Here is a 10,615-nt window from a genome sequence, read left to right as displayed (position 1 = left end):
TGAATCCACGTAAAGAAATGAGAGGGTAAGCAATCTCCAAGATTCTTGAGTGAGTTGAGTTAATAAAAAATCTCTTTCCTTGATAACTTACTTCAATCAATCACAGCATTTTTCTTTCTTTCCAAGCAAAGGGAGAATTATACAAAACACTTTCATCCCCAATAAATACCACAAATTAAAAGAGCAGTTGAGAATTAATTCCAACCTGTTAAATGGAAAACCCAAATAATTCACCACTTGGAGACCATAACAAATTTTAATGTGCATTTTTACAGAGTAAACAGAGGGTCACACTGCCATCTGCAAAGGCTCAGACCAGCAAAAAGTGAATGCATGAATTACAAAATCCTACATAGTACCAAATGGCAAATTAAAATGAGTGCTTTTTTGGAAAGGAAACAGATGTGATTTGGTGGCACCACACTGAGATAATTTTCAGAACTGGCTTGCAAGATGAACCGTAGAATGTCTATTCTGAAGTTATATCACACAAGTAAGCAATTTACAGAATTTAAGTTAGGTTTGCATATACAGAAGTTGCAAAATTAAAGAAAATACAGCAAAAAAGAGAACACACACACAAACAAAATATGTATTTATAGAAATTTTCATGTGCTCCACAAGGGTTGGCCAGGGCCAACAATTGCTTGCCACCATCAAACAGAAAAGAAATCCAAAAACAATGGGACAGGGAAAAATTAAATGAGAGAAGAATGCCTGGGAGAGGCTTCAACACTTCTTGAATGTCTTCCAGAAATCTCGTTCTTTTGTACAATAAGCAGCTTTGAATTTTTATTAGATTTCTCATTTAGAAAATAAATACTTTAAAAACACACACATATATATTTCCATCCATTGTCACAGAGATGTTGTATACTTCCTGTATGTCAGACAGGTCTCTAGTTGAGATTTGGGAAACAGAGAGTTTGGGTTCTTTTCTTCCTTTCCATTTTGAGTGGTACTTTGCCCCCAAGAACAAGAACAAATGTCCAGTTTGAAAGTACTAAAAATTTGTTTCCAACCTCTGAATAGTGAAAAGGAATTCAGCAGTTTACTTTTGTCAAACCAAAAAGGGGTAAGAGGAAGAGAAAATGTTGTTGACAAGTTGAATAATGTTCCACCACACAATTCCAATTCCAGAGATAGGGATACATTCCAAAGAAAGCATGAAATAAAGCAACTATATGGTAGCTTCTTCTCTCCTTTTTGAACATTTGTTTAGTATTTTGTTTATTTTTGTGTGTATGTCCCGAAGAAGATGCTCCTTTGTGTCGAGAGTTAGAGTACATTGGGTGCAGGGTGGTGGTTGGAAGTTAGGGTCAACTTTGCTGTCCGCTCCGTAGGTTTTACAGACGATTTGCTCTTTGCTTTAAGAAGAGAAAGTGATATTGGAAAAAGTCAGCACTTTTTAGATTAAAGCAAAGCACCCTTCACAAAGCCACAAACAAGAAGCAGGACAGAAAGTCCATGGCTTGTAGCTATCCTCGCACCTGCGGAAGAAGTTATAAGATATTCGCTCATCTTGCAGATTTCCAATGCTCCTTTATAAGGCTATTTAAACATATACATTTATATACGTAATTAGCTCGCCAGCTTGGCTCTTGTGCCCATGATTGTCTTGGCATGCACTGCAAATAATAACACATACAAAGTATTTCAGTCCCACAGAGGTGCTTTGCTTTGGCGTCTTGTATGAACCCCCCAACAGTGTAGTCCAATTACCATGTGGCAAAACAAACAAATTAAAACACCTTTCACCTCAAAGTATTTATTATAAAAATCAATCAATCTGCAATCAGTTTGTAAATACAATATCATAAGACAGCATCACTTATTTCACTAGAAAATACTCCAGTGATTCACCAGATGCTGTGGTAGGGCTATGCAATTCAAAATCCATCAAACTGAGCATAGCCCATAAGTGATTAAAGGTTTCTGAATGCCACCCATTTACACAAATTTGTTAGCAACAAAGTATAGTGTTTACAGTGAACACTGTAGAAAATACTCTAGCTGTACTCCACAAAAAAAATCATTCTGTTTAGCAAGCCCTGCAAATGCTGATTTATTATCAGTAAATGTTTTATTTTTATACCTATTTTTTATACCTATATACCTGGAGTCACATAAAATATTTTTTGGGTGGGAATGGATCACAAATGGGAAAAAGTTTAAGAAGCTCTGTTTATCGAAACAAACAGATTTTTGGAAAATATGGAGAAAATGTATTGAGTATATTTTTAATGAGGGAAAGGGGTATAAGCCAGCAACAGAGACAATGAAATTTTGGACTTGTGAAACAGTATGAGTTGGTTGGTCCCGGTGAAGGTGGTACAAAATAAGGGGAAGGGAAGAGGGGGAAAAGGTATAACAATAATAACGATAATAATAATAATAATAAATAAAACATGTATAAGTAGATAAAAAGGTGTAGTAGAGAGATATGTAATAAAGTTGTAATGGAAAAGTCTAAAACTAATAAGAAATATACATAAAGATGTTTTGATTCTGATTTTTCTTTATTGTTGGATTGCATACAATGTGATATGCCTGGGATACTGTAAAATGAGGAAAGAATGTATACTTATACATTTTGAATTATAAATTAATAATAATAATATTGAAAATAAAACATGTATAGGTAGATGAAGGGTGTGTAGTGGAGAGATGTATAGTGAAGTTGTAATGGAAACGTTAAAAGACTGATGGGAAATATGCTTGGGGATGTTCTTGATTTTTTTGTTGTTGTCGGATTGTGTGCAACGTGATATGTTTGAGATATTGTAGAATGAGGAAAATGTGAGCTTGTACATTTGGATTGATAAATTAATAAAAACAAATTAAAAAAGAAGCTCTGTTTAAGACAATCATGTCTAACAATCTCATCACATGGCTCAAAATAAGCATCCTAGGACTCTTAGAGCCAACTTTGGGAATGGAGCCCCACAGCAGCCATCAGATGACGTTGCCTATAGCTCCGCCCCTAACCAGGCACATTCCCAGCAACATGGGAAGCTTCCAGTGTTGTTCTGGCTCCAATTGAGCCAGCATGGGGCTTCCCTGTAAGGGCAACTCTTTCCCCACGTGATGGGGAAAGCGTTGTGAGAGGGAGCTGCGTGCAGGGCAACAATTCACCCCACTGCTCCCTCTTTCCTTGCCAGAAGCCAGGCAAAGTGGGACACTTTGCCTGGCCTTTATGATAAAATCATAAGAGCCTCTCACATCTCATAAAAAATATCATTTGCTATGTCCAAGCCCATTAACATGCATAACTTTGAAATACCGATGGATAAGGCATTTTGTATGCACAAAATATACATGTTTAATGTGACATGATTACAATACATAATGGAAGAGAATTATAGAAATATTAAAGTGTGGAAGACTCCATTAAGCCTGTGGCTGGGTAGCAGCTGTAGTGCCAGCACAGCCACAATCTTTTCTTTGTACTGATGATTGCAGGGAAAGCGTGATGGCATGAATGTCCAGTCTTGGTTTTTTAGTTTGAATTCTAAAAGGGCTATATAATGTTTAGTACTGCAAAGAGCTCCTTTAACATTTCAACTAAGACTCAGAGCAGATTCAAAGCCCTTCATGCAGGATATCATCAGCCACAACTATAACCCCATCTATCTACAATGCTATTATAATACAGATTGAGCTGCATTATAATGACAGTGTAAAGGTTGGGTTCTCCCCTGACGTTAAGTCCAGTCATGTCTGACTCTGGGGGTTGGTGCTCATCTCCGTTTCTGGGCCGAAGAGCCGGCGTTGTCCGTAGACACCTCCAAGGTCATGTGGCTGTCATAACTGCATGGAGCGCTGTTACCTTCCCACTGGAGTGGTACCTATTGATCTACTCACATTGGCATGTTTTCGAACTGCTAGGTTGACAGAAGCTGGAGCTAACAGCGGCTGCTCACACCGCTCCCGGGGTTTGAACCTGGGACCTTTCGGTCTGCAAGTTCAGCAGCTCAGTGCTTTAACACACTTCACCACCGGGGCTCCAATGGCAGTGTAGCTTGGGTCTATATGAGCCTTGCCTCTTTAGTGTAGATATGGGTGAATTCTTGAGTCAAGGATGAAGCTATTCTGAGATCACCGCTTTCTCAACACATAAACAGTTTGGTTTGTGATTGACTTATAGCCATACTTGACATAGCATGTAAAGATCAAAGTAAACTCCCCAAATCACTTCCAGCAAACTGTAAATTATCATTCTTCTTATCTTAACTCACATGGCTCTTTATCTTTGTATAGATATAAATGAGTGGAAAAAACCAATCTATTGATGCACAATTACTTTGCTTTTTTGAGAAGAACACTTTTGATCTTTCTGATTACTTTACTCCTTCACTCCTTCTCCCTTTACTTCCAGACCATTCCACTATTTTTTTACCATTAGCTGCTGCTTACATAATCATACTCCTGTTACCCTCACATTGCTCTGAATCAATCATTTTCATCCTATATGTGTGGAAAGTCAAAATGATAATAGTGTCTCTCCATAAAATTTTTGCGCCTCCTGAAATTTTCCTACAATCATCAAATTTCTTGTAGTGAAAATCATTCACGCATAGAACTCTTATATTGATGTTTACGCCAACCTACATATGATCTATTATGCACAGCCCTTTATCTCCTGGTCATATTTATGAAGGAGATATTTATTTATTTACTTATTTATTTATTTTGTTTATTTTGTTTATTTATATCCTGCTTTATCTCCCCATATGGAGACTCAAAGGGGCTCACAACTAGAAGTATTTCAGTACAACTTAAAATATATAATTTTTTTTCCATGTCAGGAGCAACTTGAGAAACTGCAAGTTGCTCCTGGTGTGAAAGAATTGGCTGTCTGCAAGGACATTGCCCAGGGAACGCCACAATATCTGCTTTGAACTGTGTTATCTGAGTCCACACTGCCATATATCCCAGTTCAAAGCAGATATTGTGGGATTTTCTGTTTTGATATTTTGGGATATAGGGCTGTGTGAAGGTCCCAAAGTTTAATCAATTTAAAAGAGAAAGTTATATAGTACTCATGCCATTGGCAAACTGCATCAAGATGAATTGATTGCTTAGGTTTGTATCTGAAAACACTGTTGAAATTAAACATGCATATGATTTCTAAAATTTCCTCTGACATTGAACTGATTCAACAACAACAGAAAATCCCTAACAGAACATAATGGAAGCCATGATAAATGTTTTGTTACAGGGGTTCAGGACTGGGCTTTTTTCTTGTTGTGATAGATGTTGGCAAAACCACGCAAGTCATCACGTCAAGGGATTGCAGCCAATGGAGTACATGACAGTACAGCAGCACAGTCCTTTATATGCATGGATAATAAGGCTATAATTTGAGCACTGAACTGGAACACATTTGTTCTATTCTATGAGCACCAGAAAAGCTTTTCATTTCCTGTGATTTTTCTGAACTCATTGAAAATAGATTTCCATTGCTTCAATGACACTCCTTGTAGCACCCTTTCCTTTCCTTTTCATCTTCATGTTCATTGGCCTCCTTTTCCTACAGATTGCCCTTGAATTTCATTGACTGTGATGACCCGTTTGGATTATTCAATGACGCCCCACTGATTATGTTAACCTTACATCTGCTCATTATAACCGACACTGCTAGCTATGCTGAGTTGATTCAGTTGTGGTTTCACTGGATGAAACTGGGAAATATGAGAATAAGAAACTTCTTGGGTGCCAATAATGATAGTAATATTAGTAATAGTAGTACAGTAGGGTCTCCCTTATCCAACATAAACGGGCTGGCAGAACGTTGGATAAGCGAAAATGTTGGATAATAAGAAGGGATTAAGGAAAAGCCTATTAAATATCAAATTATATTATGATTTTACAAATTAAGCACCAAAACATCATGTTTTACAACAAATTGATAGAAAAAGCAGTTCAATACACTGCAATACACTGCAACATTATGTAGTAATTACTGGCTACTAACAAATTGACTTCAAATAAAGATAGAATTGCATAAAATGAACTTACAGTAACAACATTGTAGGAAATTAAATTTGTAAAAACTTCAGTCCTTGCTGCCTAGAGAAACAGCTGTGGATCCAGGTGGGAGGCTGACTGCGTTGGATAATCTAGAACGTTGGATAAGCGAATGTTGGATAAGTGAGACTCTACTGAAATAATAATCCCATAATCCTCCAGAAAACCTCTTACACATAAGGGGAATTAATAGAATATGTCTCTGGAGAATTTACCTTACAAATGTTATATGTTTTTGTGTGGATTTTGATTGATCATCAGCCTATCCTAAGGTTTCATGGGCAGGATTTATCCAGAGGTATTTTACCATTATCTTTCTCTTTGGGCAGCTCTACACAAACCTTTTGTTTTGAAGGCCAATCTGGAGATGCAAATGACTGCCAGGCACCAGCCACTGTACAGACAAGACAATCCAGAGGCACTGAAACTGTTTTGGTACTGCCAGACAGCCACCCTTAGTGTTTTCCTTCCATTCTTTTTGTCACGGTGACCACTAAGGATGACATGGCTAGTGGTTGTTGCCTGGAGTGATGTTTGCTGGGTCCCAAAGCAATGTCAGGGGGGGGGGGGGGAAGAAGAATTTTGTTTCCTTTCCCCTTCCCTCCTCCAATCGCCTTTGCCAATGTCACCCCAGGTGACAAGAGATGACCAATAACCATGCCACTGTGAGAATGGGAAAATTGGGAATTGTGAGTGCCATCCTGTGCCCGCGGGTCACCTAAACCTGGGGAATATGGATAGCTGTGTAAATGATCACTGTCAATTCCACAAGTAACTCAACTGCTTAAATGGCCCCAATTCGTAGCAACCCATGACTTTAGTTAATGTGGTTCTTTAGACTGAGAGTGTGTGACTCATCCAAGACCACAACTGAATTTCCATGGTCAAGAATAGATTTGAATCCTGACCTTAGAAACTTTGCAGCCCTTTAACCACTGAATCAAGTTGATTTTCTGAGAATTAGTCATCTGGCTAGAGATTTAATTTTCCATTAATTTTCTTCTCAAACAAAGCAACAAATAAGATTAGCAATTTGCCCTGACTGCAATAATATCTTTAAAAACCATTTTCTACACAAAAGATAATACTTCTGTGCAAATCAACCTAAAACAATGTGTTGTTGAAGGCTTTCATGGCTGGAATCACTGAGTTGCCATGAGTTAACATTTAATGGCCTTGCAGTTTCAAGGCCTGGCTGGTTGCTGCCTGGGGAATCCTTTGTTGGGAGGTGTTAGCTGGCCCTGGTTGTTTCCTGTCTGGAATTGCCCTGTTTTTTTAGTGCTGTTCTTTATTTACTATCCTGATCCTAGAGGTTTTTTTTAATACTGGCAGTCAGATTTTGTTCAATTTCAATGGCCCCTCTATGTAGCCTGACATGGTATTGTTAGAGTGGTCCAGCATTTCTGTGTTCTCAAATTATATGCTGTGCCCAGGTTGGTTCATGTTCCTTGATTTGTGTTTGGTGGTCCCTATGTAGACTTGTCCACAACTGCATGGTATACGGTGGACTCTGCAGAGGTGAGAGGATCCCTCTTGTCTTTTGCTGAACGTAGCATTTCTTGGATTTTCCTAGTGGATCTGTAGATAGTTTGTACATTGTGTTTCTTCATCAGCTTCCCTATGCAGTCAGTGATTTCCTTGATGTATGGTACAACTACAAACTAACAACTCCCAATAAAGGATTCTCCCAGGCAGCAACCAGCCAGGCCTTGAAACTGCTAGGCTATTAAATGCTAATCAAAGTTGCAAATTGGAACATTCACATGTGCCTCAAGCAAACAAGAATTCATTCTCCCACCCTGGACACATTCCGCAGATATATAAACCTCATATTATTTAGTTTCCAACATACCCCTCAACTTCTGAGAATGCCTGCCATAGATGTGGGCGACACGTCAAGAGAGAATGCTTCTGGAACATGGCCGTACAGCCCGGAAAACTCATAGCAACCCAACCTAATACAATTTTTATGAAGAATAAATATCCAATCCCAGCATTTTTGTACAGGAAACAGCATTTTCTGCACACAAAATAATATTTATATGCAGTAAAATCTGTTTCCAGCATAGAAAATATTGTTTTCCATACAAAAGAAACATTTGTGAATAAATCCTGGACTGTAACGATTCTGCTCAACAGGATTTCTTGGCATTCCAAAATAAACATGGGTTTGGGGGGCATTTTTAAAGAAATATTTTCAACATTATTCTATTCTTCATTTACCCAATATTATTGTTTTAATGGTAACATAGGATTGGACCTGGGAGCAACAACACACAATTTTCAAAATAATGTGATCTTCATTTTACTGGCAGAAATATGAATCAGTTTTTAAAGCATCTTTTAATTGCATTTCATTCCTGATAGTTACCTTTACTATTATGTCCTTGTGTAGGGTTGACCCTTACTAACATAGGGCTTTAGAGAGTCCTTGTGGATATGGGGGCTATATAGTTTGTAAAAATGCTTTGTTTTTTATATTCTAGTGTTAGACAGGTAGGATTGAGTGACAAGTGTAGAAAGCTGGTTGGATTGAATTTGCATGACAATGGTAATTGTGGAGAGAATAAGAGTAGGAGGTGTCATTGAAATTATATAATGAACATGCAGATGAAAGAATCAGGTAGGCTTAGGCAGTGATAAGAAAGTCAACAGAAAGGGGTTAATGCATTCAGTTAATAAGCTAAAAACTCTAATTTAATTGCATTTACATGAGGGAGAGGAATTGAACTATTACCATGCCTACCAAATAAAAATGTTCCTGCGCAAAATCTGAAATATTATTACCACAGCAACATTAACAGCTTGTTGAAAATATGACTCTGAATAATAAGAAGCAATTGATGTCTGCAGCCTGGTGATAAGCACTATAACTATCTCATCTTTAACAGAGAGAATTGCTTTTCTGAATATAGTTAAGCCAAAGTATTATCACAGGTTTCTTTCTCAATACTCAACTATCCTTGCATGTATTATTTTGTATCAATTCTTATGTGTGTCATAATTTAGTACTGGGTCAGTAAAAATAATTGTATTTTTAAAATGCAAATATTTTAAGATAAAAGACTCTTTCTAGTTGTGTCAACAAATCCTAAACAGTAGAAATTACTGTGTCATTTAAATGTGAAATGTTTATATTTCTTGACCATTTTAAAATTCAAATACAGTAGAGTCTCACTTATCCAAGCCTCGCTTATCCAAGCCTCTGGATTATCCAAGCCATTTTTGTAGTCAATGTTTTCAATATATCGTGATATTTTGGTGCTAAATTCATAAATACAGTAATTACAACATAACATTACTGTGTATTGAACTACTTTTTCTGTCAAATTTGTTGTATAACATGATGTTTTGGTGCTTAATTTGTAAAATCATAACCTAATTTGATGTTTAATAGGCTTTTCCTTAATGCCTCCTTATTATCCAACATATTCGCTTATCCAAGCTTCTGCCGGCCCCTTTAGCTTGGATAAGTGAGACTCTACTGTATTAACTCTCATAAGGTGTCAGATACTTTTAGATACTAGCTATGAATCCTCTTTATATATCAAAAGTCAGCATTACAAGTTAAGTATCAAATACAGTAGAGTCTCACTTATCCAACATAAATGGGCCGGGAGAACATTGGATAAGCGAATATGCTGAATAATAAGGAGGGATTAAGGAAAAGCCTATTACACATCAAATTAGGTTATGATTTTACAAATTAAGCACCAAAACATCATGTTTAACAACAAATTTGACAGAAAAAGTAGTTCAATACCTATTAATGCTATGTAGTAATTACTGTATTTACGAATTTAGCACCAAAATATCATGATGTATTGAAAACATTGACTACAAAAATGCGTTGGATAATCCAGAACATTGGATAAGCGAGTGTTGGATAAGTGAGATTCTACTGTATTATGAAATATTATTTATCAAGTTTCCAACCTGGACTCTTAGAATCTTAAGAGGTTTTTCAAGTTCAGTAATGATGGAGAAATTTCCTCAAATTATGGTTTGTTCATGATTCCTGATTTTTCTCCCCAGAAAACAAACATATCTGGTATGCTCTTGAAGTGGACACACAGAGCTCACAGTAGGCTAGAAATTGGAAAAGTAACTCTCAGGCTTCCAGCCTGTGTGGCCAATGTCCATCATGGATGCTATTCCCTCCTTCTAACATTCAAACATTTATTTCATTATCCCCAAAGTGTCTAATATTAGGTTTTGGTTAAGATCTCTCTTTAAAGTGGAAAGGAGAAGAATGAGAGGGAGACAATTTTTTGTCAGAAAAGAAAAATTAGAAGAACCTAATTTTCCATGTACAACTCCTATGACAAACAGTAAGTTTTCCCATCCCCATTAGTGCCAGACTATTTTTTACTGAACTTAAAGTGAGGTAAAAAGAAGCGGTTTCCTTGCCCCAGTCCTCTACACTTACTAGGGCTTTAACTTCCACTGAGCTATTAAAACAAATGCAAACCCTCTCCATTCCTTCCATTATCTTCAGTTTTCCCCATCAATAAATTGAATTAATTTTCTCAATCAAGAAGGAATTTTAGATGGGTTGAGCCACGTATCTTTTATGTATAAGAGT

General features: G+C 37.0%; 1 protein-coding gene across 4 annotated transcripts in view; it reads right to left on the bottom strand.

Moving 5' to 3' along the window:
* Nucleotides 1-242: 242 nt before the first annotated feature.
* vstm2a (V-set and transmembrane domain containing 2A) overlaps nt 243-10,615 on the bottom strand; it is a 52,499-nt gene continuing 42,126 nt past the window's right edge. For 2 of the 4 annotated variants that reach the window (XM_008118793.2, XM_008118792.2), the window contains exon 5: nt 243-1,367. In XM_008118793.2, coding sequence (XP_008117000.1) covers nt 1,279-1,367 — 89 coding nt within the window. In that variant the 3' untranslated portion in view covers nt 243-1,278. The other 2 variants (XM_003226095.3, XM_016996655.2) reach the window with 2 other exon arrangements.

Source organism: Anolis carolinensis, chromosome 6, assembly GCF_035594765.1.
Source record: "Anolis carolinensis isolate JA03-04 chromosome 6, rAnoCar3.1.pri, whole genome shotgun sequence".
Taxonomy (NCBI): Eukaryota; Metazoa; Chordata; class Lepidosauria; order Squamata; family Dactyloidae; genus Anolis; species Anolis carolinensis.
This window is presented reverse-complemented; position numbering and strand designations above follow the sequence as displayed.